The sequence below is a fragment of the Gaeumannomyces tritici genome (genome assembly GCF_000145635.1).
Source record: "Gaeumannomyces tritici R3-111a-1 unplaced genomic scaffold supercont2.1, whole genome shotgun sequence".
Lineage (NCBI taxonomy): Eukaryota > Fungi > Ascomycota > Sordariomycetes > Magnaporthales > Magnaporthaceae > Gaeumannomyces > Gaeumannomyces tritici.
Window position 1 is genome coordinate 918,454 of NW_008804545.1, and position 24,815 is coordinate 943,268.

General features: G+C 56.3%; 9 protein-coding genes across 9 annotated transcripts; 3 read left to right on the forward strand and 6 right to left on the reverse strand.

The window, feature by feature from the left end:
* The first annotated feature begins 616 nt into the window (after positions 1-616).
* GGTG_00284 (NADH-ubiquinone oxidoreductase 19.3 kDa subunit) lies at positions 617-2,375 on the forward strand. The gene is made up of 3 exons (XM_009218027.1): positions 617-844; positions 1,023-1,185; positions 1,319-2,375. The coding sequence occupies exons 1-3, from the start codon at positions 802-804 to the stop codon at positions 1,767-1,769; spliced, it is 657 nt and encodes a 218-aa protein (XP_009216291.1). The 5' UTR covers positions 617-801; the 3' UTR covers positions 1,770-2,375.
* Positions 2,245-3,307, reverse strand: GGTG_00285 (hypothetical protein). Its single transcript, XM_009218028.1, has 3 exons — positions 3,109-3,307; positions 2,941-3,046; positions 2,245-2,851 (listed from the first exon to the last, which is right to left on the reverse strand). The coding sequence occupies exons 2-3, from the start codon at positions 2,982-2,984 to the stop codon at positions 2,464-2,466; spliced, it is 432 nt and encodes a 143-aa protein (XP_009216292.1). The 5' UTR covers positions 2,985-3,046; positions 3,109-3,307; the 3' UTR covers positions 2,245-2,463.
* Positions 3,308-4,299: 992 nt separating this feature from the next.
* Positions 4,300-8,570, reverse strand: GGTG_00286 (E3 ubiquitin-protein ligase hulA). Its single transcript, XM_009218029.1, has 7 exons — positions 7,852-8,570; positions 7,726-7,748; positions 7,620-7,658; positions 7,438-7,543; positions 7,221-7,354; positions 5,136-7,140; positions 4,300-5,063 (listed from the first exon to the last, which is right to left on the reverse strand). The coding sequence occupies exons 1-7, from the start codon at positions 7,884-7,886 to the stop codon at positions 4,964-4,966; spliced, it is 2,442 nt and encodes an 813-aa protein (XP_009216293.1). The 5' UTR covers positions 7,887-8,570; the 3' UTR covers positions 4,300-4,963.
* A 1,634-nt stretch (positions 8,571-10,204) lies between these two features.
* Positions 10,205-11,043, reverse strand: GGTG_00287 (polyadenylate-binding protein 2; the record flags this gene model as incomplete). Its single annotated transcript, XM_009218030.1, has 4 exons — positions 10,205-10,369; positions 10,435-10,522; positions 10,608-10,864; positions 10,951-11,043. 4 exons carry the CDS (start codon positions 11,041-11,043, stop codon positions 10,205-10,207), a joined length of 603 nt encoding a protein of 200 aa, XP_009216294.1.
* Positions 11,044-11,370: 327 nt separating this feature from the next.
* GGTG_00288 (hypothetical protein) lies at positions 11,371-11,582 on the reverse strand (the record flags this gene model as incomplete). Its single annotated transcript, XM_009218031.1, has 2 exons — positions 11,371-11,501; positions 11,546-11,582. The coding sequence occupies 2 exons, from the start codon at positions 11,580-11,582 to the stop codon at positions 11,371-11,373; spliced, it is 168 nt and encodes a 55-aa protein (XP_009216295.1).
* Positions 11,583-12,269: 687 nt separating this feature from the next.
* GGTG_00289 (DEAD/DEAH box helicase) lies at positions 12,270-18,766 on the forward strand. The gene is made up of 4 exons (XM_009218032.1): positions 12,270-12,853; positions 12,935-13,368; positions 13,445-15,756; positions 15,895-18,766. The coding sequence occupies exons 1-4, from the start codon at positions 12,682-12,684 to the stop codon at positions 18,323-18,325; spliced, it is 5,349 nt and encodes a 1,782-aa protein (XP_009216296.1). The 5' UTR covers positions 12,270-12,681; the 3' UTR covers positions 18,326-18,766.
* Positions 18,767-18,813: 47 nt separating this feature from the next.
* Positions 18,814-19,576, reverse strand: GGTG_00290 (hypothetical protein; the record flags this gene model as incomplete). The annotated part of the gene is made up of 3 exons (XM_009218033.1): positions 18,814-18,983; positions 19,131-19,161; positions 19,217-19,576. 3 exons carry the CDS (start codon positions 19,574-19,576, stop codon positions 18,814-18,816), a joined length of 561 nt encoding a protein of 186 aa, XP_009216297.1.
* Positions 19,577-20,168: 592 nt separating this feature from the next.
* On the reverse strand, positions 20,169-22,121 carry GGTG_00291 (hypothetical protein; the record flags this gene model as incomplete). The annotated part of the gene is made up of 6 exons (XM_009218034.1): positions 20,169-20,366; positions 20,424-20,716; positions 20,840-21,002; positions 21,083-21,490; positions 21,554-21,616; positions 21,684-22,121. The coding sequence occupies 6 exons, from the start codon at positions 22,119-22,121 to the stop codon at positions 20,169-20,171; spliced, it is 1,563 nt and encodes a 520-aa protein (XP_009216298.1).
* Positions 22,122-23,425: 1,304 nt separating this feature from the next.
* Positions 23,426-24,792, forward strand: GGTG_00292 (hypothetical protein; the record flags this gene model as incomplete). Its single annotated transcript, XM_009218035.1, has 2 exons — positions 23,426-23,852; positions 24,146-24,792. The coding sequence occupies 2 exons, from the start codon at positions 23,426-23,428 to the stop codon at positions 24,790-24,792; spliced, it is 1,074 nt and encodes a 357-aa protein (XP_009216299.1).
* Positions 24,793-24,815: the final 23 nt, after the last annotated feature.

Below are 24,815 nucleotides of genomic sequence, written 5' to 3' on the forward strand. Positions count from 1 at the left end.
ATTCCGTGCTAGCTGAGATCAAAACAGTGAATACTGGAGCCGCAAAGATGGCGGACCGTGGTTCGCATTCGTGCTCTTGAGGCTACTTATACAAGGAGCAGCGAAGGATGGAGGCCCTGTTTTACGGAAGCTTCACTACTAAGCAAGCTCCCCGGACTGTTTGACCGATCCGACACAAGGAAATAAGGCGACAATGGCCGCCCCAATGGATATTCAGCTAGATTCTGACATAGATCAAGCCGACCATCCACGTATGGTGTATAGATCTATTCGGTTTTTGACTTGATGAGCCTATAAATGCGATTCCGTAACGTTGGACGAGACAAGGCCTCTGAAGAAAAGGCTGCGAATTTTGGGGATATAAAAAGATGCAAGCAAAAAGAGCACAGGGAATAGAATAGGACAGCTTAGCCCGCCCTTTCAGAGCAGCACACATACCACCTGCTGCTGTGGTCGTCGGGCGAGGTAAGGCTGGGTTGAGCGAGGCTTTGCCGTCTCCCGGATTATTGCCTTGCCGTTTCCCCGCCCCACACAAGTTCGACAGCAAGTCCAGCCAATCAACAGCCATCGTTTTCTAATTAGCGCAGCGCCGCAGTCGCCACAGCCAGGCAATCAAGTTGTGGCCGAGCCGAGGGGACGTCGAGATCTGAATTGCGTTGCCGCCTCTCGATTCGCCCCGACCTCAATCGACAAGGCCGGAATCCCCGTCAGAAACCTCTCCACTCTGCACCAGCCTTGGGAGGTCCCTGGAGAACCTTCCAAGCTGTTTGTGTCCTTTCTTCTTATTTTCCCCAAATCACAATGGCGTCCGCATTGAGGACGACGGGCTCGCTGGGCCTCAGGTGTACGTTCTTCTCCCTTCCTCCATCGCAACCAACCGACCGCGGACCGCAATTGGGCGACAGCGACGAAACTACCCCATGCTAGGGCCGGCTCCGCGCGCGGGCCGCATGCTCCAAAGCCTGCTAGATAGACAAGCGCCGTTGCTGACAATTGACCCTCCGCACCCGCGCCATATCCAGTAAAACCGACCGCGGCCCTCATCCCCTACCGCAGTGTGGCTGCCCTGTCGAGCTCGTCGAGGACACCGGCCGCCGCCACTTCGCACGGTCTCATCAAGCGCGAGAGGAAGGAGGTGCTCCTGCCGAGCCAGGAGCCCACCAAGGGCGTGGTTCAATATGCGCTGTACGTGGACCTCTTTCGCGTCGGATGAGTCTCGGAATGCAGGAGGAAGCAGCCGTCGCGGGGAAACATGGCGCCCGGGACGGCGACACCGAAGCAGATAAATCGGAGGAAACATGGCTGACCCGGACGACAGCACCACCCTCGATATCATGGCCAACTGGGCGCGCCAGGGCTCGCTCTGGCCCATGACGTTCGGCCTAGCCTGCTGCGCCATCGAGATGATGCACCTCTCGACCCCGCGGTACGACCAGGACCGCCTGGGTATCATCTTCCGCGCCTCGCCGCGCCAGTCGGACGTCATGATTGTGGCCGGCACCCTGACCAACAAAATGGCGCCAGCCCTGCGCCAGGTCTACGACCAGATGCCCGAGCCGCGCTGGGTCATCAGCATGGGCAGCTGCGCCAACGGCGGCGGCTACTACCACTACAGCTACAGCGTCGTCAGGGGCTGCGACCGCATCGTGCCCGTCGACGTCTACGTGCCCGGCTGCCCGCCAACGTCCGAGGCGCTCATGTACGGCATCTTCCAGCTGCAGCGCAAGATGCGCAACACCAAGATCACGAGGATGTGGTACAGGAAGTAAAGTGCTGGCGTGGCTGAGGGCTGAGGCAAAACGCGGGATCCGGCGTGGTTGGTCGGATGTCATGGGCGAGTCGCACAAGGGGAGCTCGAGGGGTTCGAGCGACGGGCTGGGCATGTACACATTTAGGCCGGCAAGGGTGGTTGAAGTGTGGCGAGTATAAGGGCCGGTAAAGAATTAACTGAAACATTGCATATTTCGGTGCTTAACTGCCCCAGGGGCCGACGGGGAGCTGGGCGGAAAGGATCCGTATTTGGCGGGCAGGCCGTCTTCATCGCGGAGAGCGGCCGCGTGAGGGCTAGGTCGATACAGCGCCAGGCCTGTGCAACGAGGCGCGGCTCGCTAGTGGGTCCGCGCTCCCGCCACTCTTGGTGCGGCAGGGGGAGGTCCCCGGACCGGAGGGAAGCCTGCCGTCAGGGCCGAGTGCCGCGTGGACTTTACGGTTGTAACCGACGTGGCCGTGTACAGCACCATAAAGGGCAAAACATCGGGGAAGATTGCGCAAGAGACAGCCAAGATGCATTGATACAAGAGAGCCCTGACCTCCAAAGACCCTTTGCTAAATGCCACCCGGCGACCTATATGTTCCTGCCAACACCACCATCAAGCTGCCACTTGCCATAGGCAGTGCCGGAGGTATGCACAGAGCAGGCCTCACCAACGGGGAATATAATACGGCAGCGCCTCGAAGGCGCACTCAAGATGGCATCTGCAGAGGGCCACGGCGTGCGCCGTGGCCTCCGCCTCCGTCTCGGGGGATGGCCACCTTCTGTTCCCAGCTCAACGAGTCGATCTTGTAGCGGCCGCCGCCATCGACGGGTTTGATAGGGAAGGTGTAAAACGTGAGGCGCGAGAAGAAGCGGATGATGTGAAAGACCAAATTTCCGGCCTCGTCGGGATTCATGGCCAAGAAGTACCACTTGTCGTCCTGTTCCTTGGGCCGGAAGCCGACCTGGAGGCGCTTGAAGTCTGCCTCGCTGATGTCGATGTCCCACGGTACCGTCTTGGGCTCCTCCATGACGGGTACCACGTACGGCCTGGGCACTATGTCTTCGAACTCCGCTTCATCGGAAGTTGTCCGTCCGCTGTTTGGCATTCTCATTAGTAAAGTACCTACCTAGGTAGGTAGACAGAATGTATGACCAAGCTCCGCTATGGGGATGCTAGTTCGTACATTTCTTGTGGCACCGTGTTCTCTGTCGTGGTTGCTTCCGGCATGGTGTCTTTTAGCACGCCGCTTACAGGTGTGGTTTTGTGCTGTTGGTGTGTCCCATAGGGAGCTAGGAGGTACTTGTTAGCAGCCATATCGCGCATGAGGTGCGATTTGGAGGTTAGTACAGACCAGACCGACACAATGGAGACGAATCTCAGTGTACCTGCGGGAATAGTCTAGGAACCACTTGTGTGACGAGTTTCCTTTTCAAAGAGGGCGATAGATGAGAGGAGAGTGACGAACGAAGGGTAGTTCGTTTTCGATCAAACCCCGGAAATTATTAGAGGCGCACGCGGGGATACCAGTGTGAATTTTAATCACCCTGGTGAGGTACCAACACGTCCCTAGCACACAGGGGCAAGCACACTCCTCTTGCGCAGCGTGATTAGTTGCCTTGGGTTGTTTCCGCGAGCGCGCACTCGAATGTGTCGGCCGAACTCGTCCGAAAGGCGGCCCCGCCCTGTATCTACGGAGGGATCGAATGTGAGTAGTCACAGGGTAGGCAGGTACCAGGCATCTACCTACCTAAAAAGCACATCTGCTGGAGATGAGAAAAAACGCGAGCCGCATTACCGCTCCGACTGTCCAGGCCCCTTGCCTTGTGGGCCTTGTCGAGCATGAGAGCGTCAGTGTCCCGGAGGCTGTCGAGAGGCAGCCTCAGGGCCTTCCCAGAACGGGGTCCGCGCAAGTGCCGCCCGGCTGCCAGCCATGGATCTAGAGTGGTTCCGCCGTCATTGTGTCTGCCCAGGGGCGATGTTGGCCTTTGTCATCGTGTCCCTTTTTCCCCCGCGTGTCCCCGCTGCGAGATGTACGAATCCACGAAAGTTTGGTGTAGGGTGTGGTTGCGTCTTGGCTGTTGGAGCAGCTCGTAGCCCTTCACTTTGATGCGTAGGTACCACAGTTACGCCACCACCTCGAGCCGACTACCTGTGAAGTAGGTACCACGGCCTCTCAGGCGGCGCGCGGGAGCCCAAACGGAGTCCGTCGCGTTAAAGTAGCCGGCATTGGTCGTGCCGCGCGAGACATTGGTCGGACAAATAGCTTATCAAGCGAGTGTCGCTCGTTGTGGCTATTGTTGTGTTGCCGATAGAAGCTGATGCGACTGACAAGTTGCTTCTACCCGCCCATCACGGGGCGTTGCCCGCGATTCTGAGCCTTGACCAGACGTTCAGATATCTCCTAGGCTTGGAGAGGGCTCTACCTGCCCCCAACTACCGTCACCCCATAGAAACCCGCTGGTACATTCTCTACTTCCAAAGCGATCGCTCAGGAAGCAAACAGCTTCCCAAATCGTATAGCAAACATCTCAAAAGGTCCCGATCTGGTCTGGCAAACAAAATGCTGGCGCTTGATTGTGCTCCTATAAGCTAAGATAGTCGATTGGTCCTTGGCTAAAGCTACAATTAGTAGTGTGCGAAGAGTAGATCAAAATGGAAGCAAGCGAGAGTGAAAAGCGGGGAACGATGATAACACCAAAACTCCTCCACGCCAGATTCTAACAGTCCACCAACAATTTCCTTCTCATCTCCAAGCGGAAACGCGATGCCACCTCCACCAAACTGTGCATATAAAGCCGTTGCCGATGGTGGACGCTGAGTCCCAATATGTAGGTATATACCGTGCTTTCTCATGAGAGGGCGCGTACGTATTTCTCGACTTGGTTGGGCCGGAGGGTGTCAGGCACAAGGGTCGGGCCGGGGAAAACCGGGCGGGTTGCAGGTGATTGTTCGCGGCGTATCCAGCGGTTAAACGTGCTCGGGGTCGACGCTGAACCAACAGAATAGCTAGCGAGATATTGATCCATTTTCGAAAGGATTCGCGTGTCTCCTCGCCGGCTCGTCCAGTCCTGCATGTCGACACTGTACAGGTGAGGGCAACCGTGACGGCTCTCAACACGGGCAGCACCAGGGAAGGAAATAGAACAAGAAGGAAAATGATGTGGCGCCCCCGACGAAGAAGGTCTGACCATGCAGCAGGGAGCTGACTACTCCTGGCCGAAACCCATGGTTTCTTCAACGGCAATAGTCATCTTCTGCTGCAGGACCTCGAGCGACTTGTATGGCGGCAAGTCAAGGCGGTTAAAGCTATTGTCCGGAATGTTAACACTGTGGTCCTCCGAAAGTCAACAACTGGCAAGGTCTCTTCAATGCACATACCAGGTGTGTGCCTTGGGCAAGTTGTTGATCTCCCCGGCCTTCTCGATCGTGAACCTCCTCGGCCCATCGCTACCCTGGAGGTCCTTGAATCCGTTGACGGGGATACGCGAGGTTCCCGTTGTGAACTGAAGGAGCCGTGACTTCTGCTCGCCATCCCAGGACCGGACAGTCTGCCAAAAGAACTGGATAACCTCGTCCGACTCGGTGTAGCCCCTGTAGTCCGTGTGCTTCTTCCAGTCGTCCACGTCGATCTCTGCAATGCCACCGATGAGCAGTTCGAGCTCGCGCTCATCGAAGACGTTAATCAGGTCGATCGGGATCAGTTCGTGAAATCCAACCTTGAAGGCCTCGAACTGCTCTGCAATGCGCTTCTCGATGCGCCACTTCACCATCAGGTCCACGTATTCCTTCTTGTTCTCGTTGGTCACGTCAATGTCGCGCCCGTTCGGGATCAGGTCTTCCACCGTGATAACACCAAACCGCTCGTCTTCAGTGGAAAATGTTTGCTCGAGGATACCACCCGAGATGTCATTGTCGATCATCCACTGGAGAGAGCGGTGGAAATCGGCATCCACACCCTCCATGTCGGGCAGGGCCACCGCCTTGCCAAGCACCATCTTGTACAGAGCCCCGATGAAGAAGGCGTCCAAGAAGCGGCGGTGGAAGATGGCCAGTCCAACAACACGACCAATGAACTTGAAGTAGTTCAGATGTTCGGGGTTGATACCCGAGTGGGGATTGATCTGCAGCGTGTAGTTGTCGTGCGCCGAGTACTCGAATAGACAGTAGAATGGGTTGAACATCTCGTGCGATAGCAGGAAGAAGAATTCTCGAGAAAGACCTCCGTAATCGAGGCCGTCCTCGCCGTCGAACTTGATCATGAGCCTCTTCTTGAGGTCCGTGGCCGACTGGCGCGAGATCTCGGCAAACGAGTCTTCGAAGATGTGCGATCGGCGCACCTTGATGTGACACTGGCCCGACAAGATGCGCATCGCGGGCTGGGAGCGGAAGTAGATGAGCTTCCTCCTAAAGTCGCGCTTATACTGCGGCACGTTCTGGTCTAGTGAGGACGGTAACCTGGGGTCGTCCCAAGTGGTGGTCTTGGTGTTGTGATCGACAAAGTAGACCCTGGCCGTGTTTGTGAGCCGCATCTCCCAGCCGCTAGGCAGGGGGCCGAGCTGCGAAACCGGCTGTTGCTGGATCGTGCCGTTCGCATTGTTCTGCCCACCGTACATGCGGATGTACTGCTGCCTGCGGGGATCGACCCAAGTTGTGGTGCGGGTGTTGTGGTCGACAAAGTACGAACGGCCCTCAGGAGTGAAGCGCTGCTCCCAGCCGGGGGGAAGCTCGCCAGTTCCAGGGCTGGTGGCGCCCGTGTGCATCATGGTCTGCGAGCTTGCCGCCTGGGCTGCCGCGACAGCCTGCTGCTGCTGGAGACTGGGAGAGTTGGCACCGGTCCGGTCCTCTGGCAGGGTTCGGTTCTGGTGGCGCTGGCGCTCAACCTGGGTAGCCGCCTCCTGGGCATTGCGCGTCTCCGTCGTGCCGCCTGCCGCCGTGGGACGGTTCCAGCTGGTCGTGCGAGTGTTGTGATCCACGTAGTAGGTCCTGCCTAGGTTGTCCTCGCGCCGCTCCCAGCCGGCCGGGAGACGACCCTGTGCATCCTCGAACGGGCTCATAGCACTGCTGTGGCGATTCTGCTGGGGGGCGCCATTCTGTGGTGCGGCAGGAGCGGCCATCATGCTGGCTGGACGTGCTGGCTGCGGGAAGCCTTGGTTCGGGTTTTGCCCCGACATGGCCGATGTCGGGCGGTTGTCGGGGAGCCTTTCGGGGCCGAGCGAGGTGGATGAGCCCTGGGGAGTGGCGGCGCCTGGGCGGTGGGGCACGGACAGCTGCTGTTGCTGCCCGCGGGCCGGGGTGGACAGGTTGGTCGACAAGTTTACTATAAGCTTGCCGTGCACCACAAGGTTGTCGGTTGACTTTTTCAAGTCCCGGGTGAGCATCTGGTCTGCATGAGAAAAGGGGTTTGGTCAGCGGAACCAGTTCAAGCCAGCAGTTGAGGGAAGTGGTGTGGTATTTTTGGCGCACCGTCGGCATCAGCCGCAAGTTCGATAATGTCGCCAATCCGGATATTGATTACGCCCAGAAAGCCCTGGTCCTTCTTCTTGAACTTCTTCTGGTCAAAGACTTGGACAGCCAGTATGCTGTCCTCGGTTACACGGCTGTCAAGTGAATGAATGGTGAGCAGATGTTCTGTCGACGGGGAGGCTTTTGACCGTAGGCTTTGAAAAGATGGAAATCATACAAGTCGAAGCTCTCGTTCCAGTAGGGATTGAGGGTTCGCTTCGAAACCGAGGTTGTTTTGGTCTGTTCGCTGTTGATCGTGGCGACGGCGAAGGGGTCGGGGAATCCTGAAGACGAATGTTAGACAACAGGATGCGACGACGGCAGCATTCACAGTGTTGCGGGGTATGAGGTGACACGTACGGAAGACATCTCGCTTATAGAGCCCATCGGCGGCAATGACTGCGCACGCCTGTTAGTATTGGCGATGACAACGTGAGGTGGAAGGACGGGGTAGATCAGCATGTACTTGTTACTCGTAGATTCGGTTGGCTGGAGAGTCAGAGAGTCAGCGACGACGCCCTCACAGAAAGCACGCATCGGTCGGCACAAGCTGGGATTGAGAGCGATTGGGAGCAGGGGAATAGCAACATACGCCGGAAGGCCCGCGTTTGGGCGAGAGCCGCTCATCTCGGCGACGGCGGGCGGCAGACGAGCAAAGCAATGAGAGACAGGGCTGCCACAAAGTCGGGGTGGTGGTTGGTGTCGGCACTCCAGCCGAGTGGTTTTCTAGGGAAGCTGCAGCTCGGCAGTCCGACGGTAGCTCGCGAGAGCAAATCGAGTTGGCTCCGTCGCAGGAAGCGACCTTTGTTCTGGTGGGGATGTGGACGACGAGGAGGGATGGACGTGGCTCCAAATCGCAGATGGGGGAGCGGTTCGGTGGCTGCGACGACAACGACGACTACAGAGTGCAGCGCCGCGCTTCACTGTGAGGCTGTGTCTTTTCTCGGGCTCCCCCGCTTCAGGAATCCTAGACCGGGGTGGCGGTTGGGCGATGGCAAATGGGGGAAGGGCAGCTGATGGATGGGCTGTGTGGTGCCTGTGCCGCCAGCCGAATGCGATAAGCTGATATGGCAAACTCAAACCGGATGGGCGTCAGGCTGGCTCCTTCGGTCGGCCACGGCGAATGCGCGGTCTTTTGTTCTCTTCGCTCTTCTCTGCTCGCTCTTTGTCCTTTTTCAATGTCCTCTTTTCCGCTCGCCAAATTGAAACAAGAACAAAAAAAGGCAGTCCGGACCAGCCGAGGATTGTGAGACCGAGGCGGGCCTGTACCAAAATTCGCTCTTCCTGACCAACAGGGGAGTGAGCGAGATGGAGTTTGGGGTGGGGAGGTCGAGCGGAAGGGACAGACACACAGACAGCCCAGGGCAGTGGTTGTGCGATCGACGCAGCGCCCAGCCTAGCGAGCAAGCCCGCTTACGGCTTGTCGCTGTGGCGGCTGGTGGTGGTGGGGGCTGCCTGTTGAGCCAGTATGCCAGTCCTCTCCAGGTCCTCTGAGACCCCACCCGTGTGTATTTTTGGGACTGCCAACCATCGGCTGCCCAATCAACTCGGCACAGGTGCACCATCTGGTCATGTAATCATCAATGTTGAGCCATATTTGCATTTCATTGTCTCTCGACTGGTGTCTCGTTGGTCGATTTGCAGCCTCTTGGGCCTCGCGCTGGCTCCGCGCATTTCTTCAAAAATGGACAGCCCGGAAAAGGCACCGGTGCAGCCAGCGTTTGAGTTTGAGCTGGAGAAAAGGGTGTCTAATGCTGACCTTGTGCTCACATTTCCTCCCTTCTTTCCGTGCTTCCTATCGCTTCCGCATGTATGCTTCATTATCATCTTTTCTTATTGCCAAGTCTCCAACCGCCAACTGAGTTTCTGTTCGCTTCGCCCCAGGCTGCTGGGGCTAGGCACTCTCGCGCGGCAGCAGCAGACGGAGCACGTTGGTGACGACAGAGGCGGGCCTTTTTTTTTTTTTGGATGCACTGACCAAGCCGCACGCGCCACACTGGTCCACAGACGTCTTCTTGGGCGTGGAGATGCGACTCCGCGATCGCCATAGCGACGTCAGTAGGAAGGCCCAGAACTCCACAGCCAATGCGACTTCCTTGCCAAGAACCGCGAGGACCGTGCGTCGCGTCACCCGTTATTCTCGCTGCGGGAGATGCTGCACTGTCTGCTGATGCCGGCCAGTTCCTTGAGAGCAACTCTCTGGACAGCGTATCGCAGGAACCTACCACCGTATGCGGGATGGAAGGACAGCAAATGCGGTGGTGGACGGGTTGGAGGCTCGGAGGAAAAACGAAACGGGGCTGATGGGAGGCCACGCGTCCCTGTTGGTTCCATTTGTTTTCCGCGTGCAACCTTGATATTGAGGCCGCGAACGAGACCCCCAGCAATCAAACAAACAAAGAAAAATGGCAGCTGTCCCCACCGAGAGCCGAGCGGCTATTGTCTGTGTTTGATGTGACTACGAAGGCGCTCATTAGACGCCACGCTTCGATGCATCTGCTGTGTGTAGCTCAGCAGAACAATGCATGCCATGCATATATCATTGCCCAAACTTGTCTCTGGGTGTGCATCTGGACCCCTACTTCAGCCTTGACCCCTTCAACTGCCATCACTTATTCGCCCGCTTCGAAGGCAGCGCTGAGGCAAGAGGTCGATGACTATAAACTGTACAAACTTTCGAATTCCTTTTCTTGTCCAGACGCCCCAGGAGATAAACGAAATGAATACTACACAGCACCTCGTGCCCATCTGTTTGTGGGCCCTCCTTCATACCAATAACGTTCTGTCTAACATACACCGCAAAGTCTGGGCTTGTGGTTTGGGGAAAGCGTCTCATGAGGTGCAAGCCTTGGATGAACTTGGCTATTATAATAGCGTGAGAAACTGAGGGAGAAGGGGGAGGAGGAAGAGAGATCGCGTTCTCCGGAGAGTCTGGGATGCAGCGTCTAGTAGGGCGCGTAGCTTCCCCGGCCGCGGCCACGATATCCGCCACGGTAGCCTCCCCTCGGAGGGAATCCGGCATAAGCACCACGGCCGCCGAACCCCCGGCCGCCTCGGCCCCTCCCACGCCCTCGGCTCATCCCTGGGTAGTTCGTCCGCTTCGGCACAACCTAAATGATGGGCATTGTTAGTTGGCAAGTCTCCATGACCAATCTGTGGTAGGAAGCTGTCGAACCTTGATGTTGCGTCCCTTGAAGACGCTCTCGTTGAGAACAAGCGCCTGAGCGACCAAGCTTGGCTCGGTGAACTCAACATAGGCATATCTGGCACGGTGGGTGGGGACCTCTGTCAGAACTGCCAATTCGGAGATTTTTCAATGCTCGAGGCAACTCCATGCGCGCCACTCACCCCTTAGGCTGTCCAGTAAACTTATCGAGGAGAATAGTGACCCGGTTGATGGAGCCACAGCTCTGGAAGTGGGCCTGAATCTCTTCGGGAGAGGCTGAGTAGTCGACGTTGCCCACGAAGATGCTGCGGCTGTCGACGTCGTCCCTAGATTCCGACAGCTCCTGGGTTTGGTGGTCCAGGTTCGCCTGCATCTCCCTAAGCTTTGCAGCCTCCTCCTCCATCTCGGCGACCCTCTTCTTCATGGCCGAGATCTCCTCCTAGATCCTCAGAAAAAGGTCATTAGCCTCCACCCACGCGACTCGACCAAGTCTGTCACGGTGAGCCAGGGGATATCAGTAATCACCTCGTCGTTACCATCTTCACCGGCGCCGTGGTCATTGTCATCTTGTTCTCGCTCGTCGGCCGCGTCGTGCTCGTCCTTCTTTACGTCGGCCATATTGGACTCGGGCGGATCCTGCGAGGGAAGACGAGAGCGAAGGAATATGCGAGGTAGAGGAAGAAGACGGCGCGTTTCTGTAGAGAAATCAAGCTTTTTGTCAGCGTCGCAAGCTTTGTTGTGGAGCGTCGAACACCGCCAAAGCCTCCTAGCGCAGCCTTGCCGCTGTTGGAGGCGCTGGGCGGCGCGCGCAATGGAATGGGTGAGCTGGCGCGCATAAAAGGTATGGCTGGACAAAGTGGCAGACGAAACCAATGAAAAACAACGTACTCTGCCGGTCCTGTATCCAACTGAGCCTCAAAGCCGACAGGCGGCTACCGGTCTATCTCAAGGCTGGCGCAGGTTGACGAGCGGTGCAAGACGGTGGTGGCCTGGGTCGGCCTTTGGGTTCTGTCCTGTCGAGCGGGAAGCCGAGATGAGATCGCGGTCGACAGGCGCGACCGTCCGTGCGCCTGGATCTGCGATAAGATAAGTCACGTGTCAGAGAGCCTCTAATGCTGACTCGCCGCAGCTTGGTGGGTCCGGAAACCAACGTCCATGGACGTCACCAGTGCGGGTGTCTCTCCATGAGGGTGCCGAGGCGTTTTTGCTTGTCTGGCTTTATATCACACTGTGCTAGCTCGCTGCCTGCCTCTACCGGCCTCTGACTCTTGGGCTCCCGACGTTGTTGCTCCCATGCACACTATGTCGGGACTTCCAAAAGTAGCGGGTTGTTGAACAATAGCCCTGGTTACCTTTCGAGCACTCAAATCCTGTCACGAGACCATCAGGCAGAGACGCTACTGTTACGACTGCTATATGTGATGCAAAGGGCGGTGCTTCTCTGCGATTCTCTGTTGCTTTTCTCGATATAGAGCACCGCTTGTTAAAGCCGGTTTCCGTCCGCACCTACTACCGGTCACGCCAGAAGCTGCTGTATCCGGAGTACCTCAAAATTCCCCATCTTATATTTTTGAAGTGCTCATGAGATTCTGTTTCCCTGAAGCCTTGTTTGCCCAACACAGTGCAGGCTGTTGCCCATTTGGGGAACATGCGGCTCCCTGACCGGAGAAGTGTCCACCAATCTCCATGTGGATTGTGGATTAGCAACCCGCGCAAAGCTGGGAGCTATTGGGGCGGGCGACACGGCTTCATGCGTCCGAAGATGCAGGAGGCCTTCTAGTCAGACAAGCGAATGACTAGACCAGTAGCCGGAGAGGTAGCGTACAAACAGTACAGGTGATTGGCAGCTGGCTGCCAGGAAAAGATACGCCAGGCCAATGTGATGTCCATCTGCCCTTTTTTGTTTGAGTAAGGCAAACGATGGTTGGCTGTCTCTGGCGAATCCTGACACGGCATTTCAGATGTCTGCACCTGCCTTCCCGGGCAGCACTGTGCCAGTGTTTGCCGCCCAGCGTTCACACAAATTCAACCCCGCCATTTTCCCCGTATTTATTTGGCTGCAAGTTCAGCTCCCACAACCCAACTTCTGGGCCACCGCAAACTCAGCCCGCCGCCTGGAAGATACCTCTAGTCCCCCACCCACAACACATTGAGGTGATTCTGGGGCAGCAACGAACCTTTGATCTACCGTACCTACTTTCGTCTTTCTAGATCGCATTTGTTCCTTCCTACTGCAAAGGACCTCGGCGTGCCACCATGGCGGCCACCGAGCTGCTGGATGCAGCTGGCACGGTCCAGACATGGTACAGCCAACGGTCAGGCCCAAGGGTCGATATCGTGGGCGACTTTGCTGGCAACGACCTCTTCGCTATCCATGGCGAGTCTCTGATGGCTCAGTGTATCAGCCAGGCAAAGGTTGACTACCAAGGTAAGGCACTCCCATCTCCTCCCCACCAAAAGCTATTGCGAAAACGGCGGCCAGCTCACAGCTTTGGTACCCAATGAATAGACGGATTCCAGCTTCTCCATGCGGTCCATGCGGTCGAAAAATTCCTCGCAGATCTGGAGCGATGCGGAGCTCGCTTCCATGTTGTCTGGTTCTCGAACCAAGAGCAACTCTGCATCCCGCCGCAGGCTTTGGAGGCCAACCATGCCAAGTATCACCTGACCCGCGCGGTTCTCATCGAGCACCTCAACCGCAATGCCGGAAGCGGCAGTCCCAAGGTCTCATTCGAGTTTCCGGGCTTATCTAGCCCCGAGTTTGAACTCTACCTTCAAGAGAGTGCGGTTCAATGCTTCGTGTGCTCGGATGGTCGCCCTGGGCCGACCGACTCTCCCAAGGACGATGAGAGACGCCAGAGGTGTCTGGACATCATCTTTCGCCTCAACACCCATGAATACAGCATCGCTTTGCTGGACGGCATGGTGATGACCTCGTCAAAGGTGTGTCCAACCCTCTATGTGCTCCATCTCAAACGGCCATCAGTCAAAGTTGATGTCTAACGTTGAGCTCTCCCAGGTCTTTACCACTGTCTTTTCTCCCCAGTACTCTTCGGAGCTTCCCTTGGCCCAGGACAAGACGAGCGATTGCAATGAGCCACGGATGAGCTCTCTCTGCTACGATGTTCTATCTGTGCCAGCCTCACATAGCTGGACGAAGTGGGAGGATGGCACTGCGCTGACTGCACGTGAGGCATTGACTGTGGCTGCTTTGGCGGAGCTGGCTGGCAAGACTGCTACTCTCGATTTCAATGCCATTGCCTTCCTGATCCACTTGGTCATGCTCAGCGAGCTGCCCCTCGCTCATCGGCGGTCTCCCGCACCACAGAAGCTTGAGGCCCAGGGCGGTTCCTTCTTGTCCCTGGTTGCCGAGATATGCGTCAACACAATCAAGGATGGCGCATGCACCGCCGCCGCCTCGATTCTCCGAGGTCTGGAGTGGGACCTATTCGACATGATCGATGGACGCTTGTTTCACACCGTATCAACGAGGCTCGACTCCACAAACCTTACGGACTCTGCCAAGGCAAAGTTGCTTCAATTGGCGGAAAAGATTGACCAGCTTTCTCCGGCGGCTGGCTGTAGCAAACTGGCCTGCAGCCTTGGCCAAACCATCGATCAATCTGAAGCGGCTCCGTCAAAAGACACCCCAGACAGCGCGCAAGACGTGCTTCCGTTCAGCCATCCTGTCCTGGATGACTTCTTCGGTGGAGTCAGTCTCGAAATCTCGTCGGCTCCTGAACGGGTGATCTCCACCGATATCTTCCGCGAGGTCTCGCATTGGCACAATGCCAAGAAAAAGCTTGGTGGCCGAGCCAAGCCGAGGCCTCTCGATTTCTGGGCCAGAAAGCGACACCAGAGACTCATGGCCGATACCATCTCATACGCGGCCAGTCTCTCTGGCGGCTCCGGGGCTACCATCAAGCCTGAGACAATCTTTATGGTGACGTCGGCTCCGGCTGAGAAGGCGCAGGACTGGAAGCTGGCCTTGCGGGAGAAGACGGCATCCGCCGCCGCCTCAAAGAAGGCCGCTGCCGCTTCCAAGAACGCCAAAAACAAGAAAGGAAAGACAGACTCCCCAAAGGATCCTCGACAGGCTGCCGCCCAGAAAGCAGACCTCAAGACCGCTGCAGCCCATCGTGTCTGGGACGTCAAGCGGAAGGAACTCGAAAAAGTGGCAGACTTGCAGAAGAGGCTGAAGATGACCGAATTATTCGAGTCCGAGTTGCTCAAGCCGGCCCAGTTGCACAAGCCGGCCATGAGCGAGTTCGCACACGACGTATCTCTATATATTTGCAAGATCCTCGCCGGAACGCTCAAGGATATCATGCCACGGGCAGTCGAGCACGAGTCGCCGGAGAGCGAGGAGGTTATGGATCATATCTGGCGACGAATCACCCACCTCAGAGGGCAGCCGCTTTCCGAAAGCCTATCTGCAGAGCTGAGCGAGTTCGCAGCAGCTTTACAGGGGTTCACAGAGCGAGCTGCAGCCGATGGAAAAAACACTCCAGGCACTTCGATCGAGTTTCAGCTTGAGCGCTACGGACCTTATATGGAGCGCGGCTTCGACTCGGCCCCCGACCCGCGTGTGCCCTTCAAGCCTGACGCGTGGCAGAGGAAGGTTCTCGACGCCATTGATGACAACAAGAGCATGTGCGTCATCGCGCCGACATCGGCCGGAAAGACCTTCATCTCCTTCTACGCCATGAAGAAGGTGATGCAGACCAGCGACGACGGGGTTCTGGTTTATATTGCCCCGACCAAGGCCCTCGTCAACCAGATCGCTGCCGAGATCCAAGCTCGCTTCGCCAAAACCTTCAAGTTCGATGGCAGATCCGTTTGGGCTATCCATACTCGCGACACTCGGGTGAACAACCCTACTGGCTGTCAGGTTCTGGTGACGGTGCCCGAAATCCTGGAGATCATGCTTCTCAGCACAGTCAACTACGAGAAGAAGAGCTCGTGGGCGCACCGCATCAAGCGGATCATATTCGACGAGGTCCATTCCATTGGCCAACATGAGGAGGGCATCATCTGGGAGCAGCTCCTGCTTCTCGCCCCATGCCCCATCATCACGCTGTCCGCGACGGTTAGCAACCCTGAGGACTTCAAGGAGTGGCTTGTGGGCTCACAGAGCAACAAAGGCTTCGGCATGGAAATGATTGTTCATAACTCGCGCTACTCGGACCTGCGCAAGTATATCTACACCCCACCTGCTCGGCCTGACCCTTTTCAGGGGCTCCCGCGGAAAGACCCCCCCGGCACTCCTGAACTGGACAGGGCTGGAGCTCCATTTGCCTTTGTGCACCCTGTGGCGGCTCTTATTAATCGGTAAGGGCAACCCCGAATCAGCCAGGCTCTTCTTTACGCAGCCACTTACCCTCCCTCCCCCACAGCATTTCGGAATGCTTTTGACTCATTGATCGTTCATTGTCTCGTTTCTTTTACTAATTACCATTCATCCTACAGCCACCGTGGCAGGCTTGATGACATCAATCTTGAGGCTCGGGATTGTCTCACTCTCTGGCGCAGCATGAAGAAGCACGAAACACCCGAGTTTCCTGTTGGCGAGAATCTCGCTCCTTCCAAGGCCCTGCCAGCTATTGTCAAGAAGGCGGATGTCACGCGTTGGGAGACAGACCTGAAAGCCCGCCTACTTGATTGGATGAACCAGCCGGACTCGCCCTTCGCCGCCGTGCAGGAGGAGCTCAAGGTCAAGCTGCCTCAAGGTGGAGAAGGCGAGACTCGCGTGCCCCCTCCGGGAGAGACAGGGAACCGTAAGGAGAGCGGCGAAGCATACATGAACGACTTCTACCTGCTCCTGGATCTTCACCGTCAGAACGCCCTCCCTGCCATCATCTTCAATTTCGACCGGGACGAGTGCATGAACACCCTCTCCACGGTCTTGAACGAGCTGGAGAAAGCCGAGAGTGAGTACAAGAGGACGAGCAAGAAGTGGGAGAGCAAGATGGATAAGTTCAACGAGTACAAAAAGACTCAAGCCAAGCGCAAGCCGTTCGCGAAGTCTACAGCGCCTGCGGACGACGACGGAGCCACCAAGGGAGATATACAACGAGAGCTCGCCGAGACGGAGACCAGCTCTTGGGCGGGATTTGACCCTGAAGCCCCCCTGGACGACTTTAGCTTCGCCAACTCGAGTGTCTGCTCGCGCTCCGAGCTCGAGGAGCTGATCTGGGTTCTTGGGAGGCGAGGCATCAACAACCCGACGCTGATCAACGGTTTGCGACGCGGCATTGCCTGCCATCATGAGGGACTGCCGTTCAAGTATCGTCAAACGATTGAGAAGCTCTGCCGTCGCGGCTATCTGACTGTTGTCGTTGCCACCGGAACGCTGGCCCTGGGTATCAACCTCCCATGTAAGACGGCTGTTTTCTCTGGCGATTCTATCTTCCTGTCGGCACTCAACTATCGACAGGCAGCTGGCCGAGCCGGCCGACGAGGCTTTGACTTGCTGGGAAACGTCGTCTTCAATATCCCTCCGCAGCGGGCGTTCGAAGTCATGTCTTCTAGGCTGCCCGATCTGCGTGGCCAGTTTGCCCTGTCTACGAGTCTGTTGCTCCGCGTCCTGGCCCTGTGCTATCACACCAAAAATTCGGATCCCGCCGTCCAGGCGGCCCAATCGCTTCTCTCTCAGACGCGACTGTACCTTGGTGGCCCGGCGGGCGAGACGGCTGTCAAGCACCACATCCGGTTCTCGATCGAATACCTCCGCAGGCAGCACCTCCTCTCGCAAGATGGCGCGCCACTCAACTTCGCGGGCCTCATCAGCCACCTCTACTGCACCGAGGACTCGTCATTTGCGTTCCATTCCCTGCTCAAGGAGGGCTACTTTCACCAGCTGTGCGCCGAGGTGGAATCACGCCGCTCTGAAGTGCTGCTCGAGCTGATGCTTGTTATGAGCCACCTCTTCGGTCGGTTGCCATGCGACCAGTATAAGGACAAAGAGTGGCTCAAGAAGATCAAAGACTCGCCGTCGATTGTTTTGCTTCCGCCCGTTCCGAAAGCTGCCCACGCCCTCCTCCATAGGCACAACAAGGAGACCCTGGAAACCTTTTTCAACTATGTGCAGACTTTCGTCCGTCAGCATCTTTCAGAAGTGCCCGACAACGAACTTCCCTTCACCAAGTGCCGTGCTGGCGCAGCAGGAGCCCACGCCCCCGGCGCCCTCACCATGGTCCCCGGAGCGGCCTCTCTGCCCCCTGGCCCGAAGATCCGGTCCCCCTTCGCGGCCCTGTCCGGGTTCGGTGATGATTTCTACTCGATTCATGATCTGTGCGCAAACGTTCGCGCCGGCGTCTTCCTGGACGAGCCGTCGGTGCCTTTCATACCCGTCTACCCGGAAGATACGGAAGGCACGCCCTGGAACGCGTACCTCTACGACTTCTACATGCACGGCGATCTCGTGGCCCTGACGCGTGACAACGGCATTAAGAAGGGCGACGTCTGGTACCTCCTCAAGGACTTCTCCCTAACGCTCGCGAAGATCATCACTTGCCTCACCAGCCTCATCGACCCCAAGTCCGGCAGCGGCGACGTGTCGGAGATCCAGGACGCTCAGGACCGCAACAACGACGTGTCTGAAGAGAAGCAGATAATGATGGAGGATGAGCAGGCCGCTACTGGCGAGGGCGGCACTGCTGTTTCCGCTGCGGATGATGACTTGGGCGTCAGGAAGAAGAAGGGCAAGGCCAAGGCTCTCGATTCTTGGGAGGACGGCGACGATTCGGATGACGACATCTATGGCGGCAGTGGCGGCGAAGGCGAGGGCGGCGTCCCAGCCTGGCAGCGAGGCGATGGCAGGAACCTCCAGAATGTGCTGAAGACCTTTGTTTATCTTCAGCAGGAGTTCGACGAGAAGTTCCTGAAGATCTGGGCCTAAAAGTGTTGCGTCGTACCACATGCGCAGGCGATGTATCACCTGGCTTCGTTTCGCTCTTGTATGCCTTGTTGGGTAGGTTTCCTGGCGGTGCCTTATGGGAAGCTTCTGCCATCTTGCTTTCCGCAAGCATCTCAGGAAACCTCTTGAGAAGCTCTGACTTCCTATTTTGCGAGGATAGAGAATGAGAATACTTGATTGTACACCTATCGGCTGCTTTCACCTTTGCATCATAAGAACTCGTTTAACGCCGTCTCTTTTTGGGATTGGCCGTTCCCTATGGCCAAATCTGTCCCTCATCAGTCCTGCCTCCGCTGTCTCCTGCGTTTAGAGACGTATCGAGACGTATCTGTAGTTTTGGTGCATTGTTTTAAAATTCCGGTTGCCTGGGAATTGTGGTGATCCTGTGTATTGTTTCGAAGTCCATCAATCTTTTTCACGTCCTGCCCCATCGCTTGTGCCACCGGCAGGAGCTGTAAATGCTTGGTATCTCATAATTTGCATCTTAGAGTTGATAATCCTGAGATACTGACTGACTGTCCTTGAGGGGTCGAGGTCGCCGAAGGTGTCTCATACAGGATATTCACCGGCGAGTGGCGGAGATTACGGACAAACAGTAGCGCACCTAAACTCACAGTGAAGGTACAGTCCATGTATCTAGCTATGCATGTCTTCAGGTCCAGAAATATGTGCGCACGTGCACAAACCATTTGGGAATGGACCATGCCGGGTTTCAGAGTAATCTCTCCAGCTTGGTGCTGCCCGCCCAACAGTTCAACGCACGCGATGCCCGAGTTTCAAGGCTCACCCATCCTTGCCTTCTGAGCATCCTGCAAAAGCTGTATGATGGCAGCGTCGTAGAAGCTTGACCATGCTCTCGTCTCCCCAATGTACAGACGAAAAGAGAGGCGTGTTCCCGTCGTTGTCGCTGACATCGGGGTTTGCTTTCCCCGTTGAGAGTAGTAGCTCAACCATCTCTTTGTTTCCCGCGATAGCGGCCCAAAGGAGAGGCGTATCTCCTTCATCGTCCCTGAGATCAGAGTTCGCTTTCCCCGTTAGGAGAAGCTCGGCGATGTTCTCATGCTGATTTGCGACAGCTATCCAGAGAGCACCGCTGGCGTGCTCGCGCGTCAGATGCTCTCTCCCCCGGTATAGTAGCTCCGCCACAATGTCATTGAAACCGGTGGTTGTAGCGTAGCTTAGCGCCGACAAATCGATGTCTTGGCCCTGTGGCTGTGCCTGGTCCAGGGCCATCGTAACGCCTTCGGCTAACCCATAGAAAGAGAAAAGGCCAGAGAGGTGACGGCGGGGCGATGGGGGTAACGGCTACACGTCGGGGCCAACCCCAGATCTTTCAGAGCTGCCATGAGACAAACTATGCTTGGCGGCCAGACGGGATTGCATAGTGATTTCTGGAGTCGGCTGAGGGCCAGGGAGTCCAATTTACTGGAAGTTATGTGGTGTTTGGCCCAAGACACCGTGGCGTACTGGAAACATCCATGATTCTGGGCGAGCTGATCCGAGTCAAGACAGCCCCTCCACCCGTCAAAAGAATGGCTGTGCTGAAGGTAGCCGGGGACTTGAGGGTACTCCAAGTCTTCGAGATATCGCACGCAAATATCTGCCAGAATATGGTGCGAGTGTCTGGTTCGCAGTGATTTTTTCCAAATTCCTTCCCGGGGGCGGTGCCGCCGCGTCCGCGACCTGCAAGAAGTCCCTGGCCGTTTGGTGGATCAGATATATATATTGCTGCTCTTGGTATCGAGGAAGAAGCCGCAGAGGTTCTCGAGGGTCCTGGTAAACCTTGCATCGGTCTCGTTCGCATAGCGCGATCCCAGGGTGTGCTTCATTCGGTGATAGTCAGCGGCCTGAAGGCCACAACGGCTATTTGCAGAATGCGCCTCGTCATCGCCGGGTTTCGGCTCTTGCTCAGTATCTTCTCGTAAACGTCAGGAGCGGTCCTTGGGAGAGTCCTGATAACCTCCAAGAGAATCTCTTCAGAGGTCCCGATGGCATCCCTGAGCTCGGGGACGATGAGGCGAGCCTAAAGATAAGTCCGGCTCTTCTCGGCCTTCAGTGTGCTGCAGACGGTGTGGTGGACTTGTTGTTTGAGATCGAGATGGCCGACTTCCCCTTCGATGAAGAGGTCGACCTCTTGCGAGATTTGCTCTTGCTCTTCATCTTTTTCCCCGCACAGGTGAGTATCAGGCAGACTGCTCTTCAAAGATTGGAAGGATTGCTTGATGTGCTGATATGAGCGACTTGTGAGGAGGACCTTTATGTTGCTGTTGATATTGGGGGCCTTGTAGTCGCTGTATGGAGCAACTGCTAGATGACTTAGGAGCCCGTTTCGTAGCTTCTCAAGCTCAGGGTCGATAGGGGGCGCACTTCGGGCTGGGAAATCAAAAGGGTTGATTAGAAACGGGACACTACAGCACCACATACACTGTGACAGTGCTTCAAACTTCTCAACGATCAGAGTACACCTTGCTTCAAAAGAAAAGGCTCAGCATCTACCTTGAAGGATCCTGGAAGCTTCCTCAGCGAACCTCCCGAGGTGGAAGGGAACGGTCAGGAAGTTTTCACATGTAGGCTTGTTATACCTGTGCATCATGCTGTGCGATGCGTCCAGTTCGTACACATCGATCCCCGGCAGGCAGGAGGAGGACCGAGACACCATCTGCAGGGAAAGTTCGGTGGTGTCAGGAGGCCGGCGGAGTGACGGCGACAGCCCAGGTGAGCTGTAGGGACTTGATTTACAACCCGTTGGCTGCCGATTTTAGCTCGCAGAGATTCTCTCTCAGCCTCGGACATCTTGTCCAGCATCTTCTCGAAGTTTGTGGGTCTCCCTTCGAAGAAGCAGGTGATGGGGAACTTGAAAGCCCGGTCGTGGATCAGCTTGCTGAACTCCTGGACGAGCTCATCCAGGCCGCTCGCGTTATCAGCGGACCCTTCCTTCAGGTAGGAGACCAAGTCGCTACTGTGCAAGACTCCCGTCTCGGCGCTTGTCTGCTGGGCAATAAGGAGGCGCAGCTCAGCCGCCGTGGAGGCGAATTTCTCGCAGCCCCTGAATGGTGTGCCAAGAAAGGCGACACCCACAGTATATCGTAGGACCTCCGGTTTGAACCCGTCGGCATAGATCCGTCTGTGGACCTCGGAAACAAGCGCCTTGGTTGGTCGTGTGTTAGTTCGCGCTCGCAAAATGTCCGTAAAGTGACAAACGACGCTCACCTTTGCTAGAAGAAGGCCGCCGAAGCCGGACGTTACGAAGATGATGGGATACTTAGATCGCCCCTGTAGGTAACTGTGAGTTTTTATTGCGCTTTCCCGGAACAGAATGGACTGACTCCAGACTACTCACCCGACGAGAACGTTCGGCATGGATCCGCAGCGGGAGTGTCTCGGCGTGCCCGGAGAATATGTCCGCCGAGGCGCTCCCGACAAAGTTTGCGTTCCATTCGTACGTGAGAATGCGTGCGCTGGGTATCAGTGCCGGGAGCATCGTGTCGTCTTTCAGCCAATTGACATTGCCCGAGTTTGGGTTTTGGGATTCTTCCAGGCGTTCCATGTCCTCGAAGATCTTGCCTCCAACCCATGAATGGCAATAATGCTGAAGGACGGGAGGAGATGTGTCAGTGAACAGACCTGGAGCTTGGAGGTGCGGACTATGTACGGACTCAATCTCCTTGCTGACAGTCGCTTCGGTATTCCTCTCGTCGGGGTGCACCTGTTGCAGCCCAAAGCTCCGAGGCTCCTCCTCAGCCGGCTCAGGCCAAAAAAGTGATCTTACGGAGGACATTATTCCATTGTGAAGCCGTGTATGGGAATTGAGTAGTTGGAGGAGTTCGTACAAGCAGTGCTCGAATCACACTCGCTCCGGCGCCTTCGACTGAGCAAATATTTGTCCAACATGAACAAGGTGAAACGACCAAGTTCAGGAGGGCAGCTCGTTAAACCCGGGAAGAACAGGCGCTGGGCCTTCGCATTGGCACATGGGCAGTATCAAGGCCGCATCAAAATCCCTGAGGCGCTTAACTGCGAATTGTTCCCGCTGCCAAAATCGACCACATCCGGATTGCTTAAAACTCACCAAAGAATTGCAAAAGCTCTGTTCTTTTTTGAAGCCATTTAATGCTCAGGGTGTGGATTTAAATAAAAAAAATTAATACGGAGGGTGAAATGGTTGTATTGGCTGTCGTGTTGGATGGCTTTTAGAGGCCTGGGTAACAACTAGCAGTTAAGCGTTTCAACGATTTCGCGTGACCATGAGTACCTTGTGCACCCCCTCCTTACAGCTGAAACGACCCCTCCCCATTGTGCGGTTTTGGGATGGAAGGGACACGGCCCAAGCCAATACGGCTGCCCACCCAGGTCCACACTCATCGTGCTCAAGTAATGGTTTATGATTTACCTTTGCCGTTGGGGCATCTTCCAGATTGTGTAAAGAAGCAAGCGCAAAGGTACCCCTCATTCACATCGCGGGTAGTTCTTACATTCCAGCCTGGCGCTTTTGCGGATCCCAAAGTCTGACCTTTGAGTGTCAACCATGAGAACCAACTCCTACACAACACCCCAGGTACCCGACATGGATCACGGCGAGCCAGAGCAATACACCACACTCCCGCCTGGACACATCCGCCTTCTGTGTCTTGTGCCCACCAGAGATAAGCAAGCCACAACGGCAGGAAGCCCTGAGTGCTATCCACTCGGGGCGGCACCCCCTTACTATGCTCTAAGCCATTGCTGGGGCAATAAGCCGCTGGAGGTGTCTATCCGGCTCGATGACTGTCATTACCAAATCTCATCTGCCCTGGCATTCTGCATCCAAAGACTGCAAGAGCTGGCTGCCGACGAAGGGCAGTTCAGCCCCCCGATCAAGCATGTATGGATCGACACATATGCATCAACTAGCGAGATATTAAGGAGCGCTCCTCACAGGTGGGGATTATGGGGAAGATATATACTCGATCCATCAGAACTTTGATCTGGCTTGGGCCTGCCCTTGTCTCATCACTATCGGCGTGGGGGGTGGTTGATCAGATCTATGGCGTTTTCGGATTATGGCATCCCACAACAGACGGCGTGGCCGAAATCCCACCCCGAATGTATTCTGACCCCTTTCACGCTCTCACCGGACTGCCCGGCTGGGAAAGCCAGATCTGGCAACATTTGGACGAGCTGATGGGGCTGGGGTGGTTTTCTCGGATTTGGGTTATCCAAGAGGTCGTGGCATCGCCACAGGATCCCATCATCCTTCACGGGAAGAACCTCTATCCTTGGCATCGTCTCAGCTGGGCCGCCGCCTGGCTCCGGCGGAGCGGTTACTGCCGGCACCCCCGGATCTCTCCCCAGATCCCCAATTTGGATATCATGGGCGCCCTCCGAAGATCCAAGTGCAAGTGGCCGCTCGACGCCCTCCTGGTGACAACCCACGCAAAATTCCAGGCAAGCGACCAGCGAGACAAGGTGTATGGCATCCTTGGACTAGCCACTGAGTGGCAGGACGAGACTGCGCATCCTGCGGCTCTCCGTCCAGACTACAGCCTTGATGTCGCCGACGTCTATCAATGAGCCACAAGATTCCTTCTCGAGAAGGGCAGCTCACTCTCCATGATGGCCATCTCAAGGGGCACAAACGGCAACCTGATGGATGGTCAAAAATTGCATGAACTGAACCTGCCCTCCTGGACACCCGATTGAAGCGACTTCCGGCTGTTCAAGGGGATCACCAAGACACCCTTCTGCTGGGTATACTATGAGAATCATACCAGGCCTGCAAGGCTTGGATTCCCAGCCCAATACGCCGCATCCCATGGGGAACAGCCCAGGCTTCCAAAGCGAGCGGCTCTTCTCTGAGGGTCGCAGGTCTGGTTATGGGAGAGATTGCCCATACCCTCCGCTTCAACCCCAAATTCGTCTCCAAGCAGCAGTTCGACCGAGAACTCGACCATCGCATGGGTCAGGTGCTAGAGCTGGCCCTCGAGACATTGGCTGATAGCGACCTCTCGGGCTGGACGGCACGGCTCGCCGAGGTTTTGTCGGCCAAACAGCATTCCTTGGGCAGCCGAGACTGGGAACAGATATGCCAGGACGGAGCCGCATACTTGTGCACTCTTCTGACCTCGAATGGCTCTGAGAAACAAGCTAAGCAAGCCGAGCTCGCCGACTTGATCAGCCTTGGGTCGACGAACGGCGTGGCCGAGGAGTTTGCGGCCTTCGCACGCGATTATTGTTTCAACAGGACTTTTCTAGTAACATGCACTAGAAAGATGGGTATCGGGCCAGCCAGCGCAGAGGTCGGAGATACCATCACGGTCCTCCTGGGTGGAGACATCCCTTTTGTCACTCGACGGCAGGGGAACAGCTGGGCCTTTGTGGGAGGAGCATATATCCAAGGGCTCATGGACGGTGAAGCCATTGCGGCGTGGAAGCAAGGAGATGTCAGCAAAACGGTGTTTGAGATTCAGTGAGGATCTCTTTCAGGTCCCATCGC

Coding starts and splice junctions, on each gene's coding strand:
- GGTG_00286 (XM_009218029.1), bottom strand. CDS start 7,886: ATGAGCGGCTCTCGCCCAAACGCGGGCCTTCCGGC. Junction 7,749..7,851: donor CCAAACGCGGGCCTTCCGGC/GTATGTTGCTAT, acceptor CTGACTCTCCAG/CCAACCGAATCTACGAGTAA. Junction 7,355..7,437: donor TGGAACGAGAGCTTCGACTT/GTATGATTTCCA, acceptor TTCACTTGACAG/CCGTGTAACCGAGGACAGCA.
- GGTG_00285 (XM_009218028.1), bottom strand. CDS start 2,984: ATGCCGGAAGCAACCACGACAGAGAACACGGTGCCACAAGAAAT. Junction 2,852..2,940: donor AACACGGTGCCACAAGAAAT/GTACGAACTAGC, acceptor AATGCCAAACAG/CGGACGGACAACTTCCGATG.
- GGTG_00289 (XM_009218032.1), top strand. CDS start 12,682: ATGGCGGCCACCGAGCTGCTGGATGCAGCTGGCACGGTCCAGACATGG. Junction 12,854..12,934: donor GGCAAAGGTTGACTACCAAG/GTAAGGCACTCC, acceptor CCCAATGAATAG/ACGGATTCCAGCTTCTCCAT. Junction 15,757..15,894: donor GTGGCGGCTCTTATTAATCG/GTAAGGGCAACC, acceptor TTCATCCTACAG/CCACCGTGGCAGGCTTGATG.
- GGTG_00284 (XM_009218027.1), top strand. CDS start 802: ATGGCGTCCGCATTGAGGACGACGGGCTCGCTGGGCCTCAGGT. Junction 845..1,022: donor GGGCTCGCTGGGCCTCAGGT/GTACGTTCTTCT, acceptor CGCCATATCCAG/TAAAACCGACCGCGGCCCTC. Junction 1,186..1,318: donor GGCGTGGTTCAATATGCGCT/GTACGTGGACCT, acceptor CCCGGACGACAG/CACCACCCTCGATATCATGG.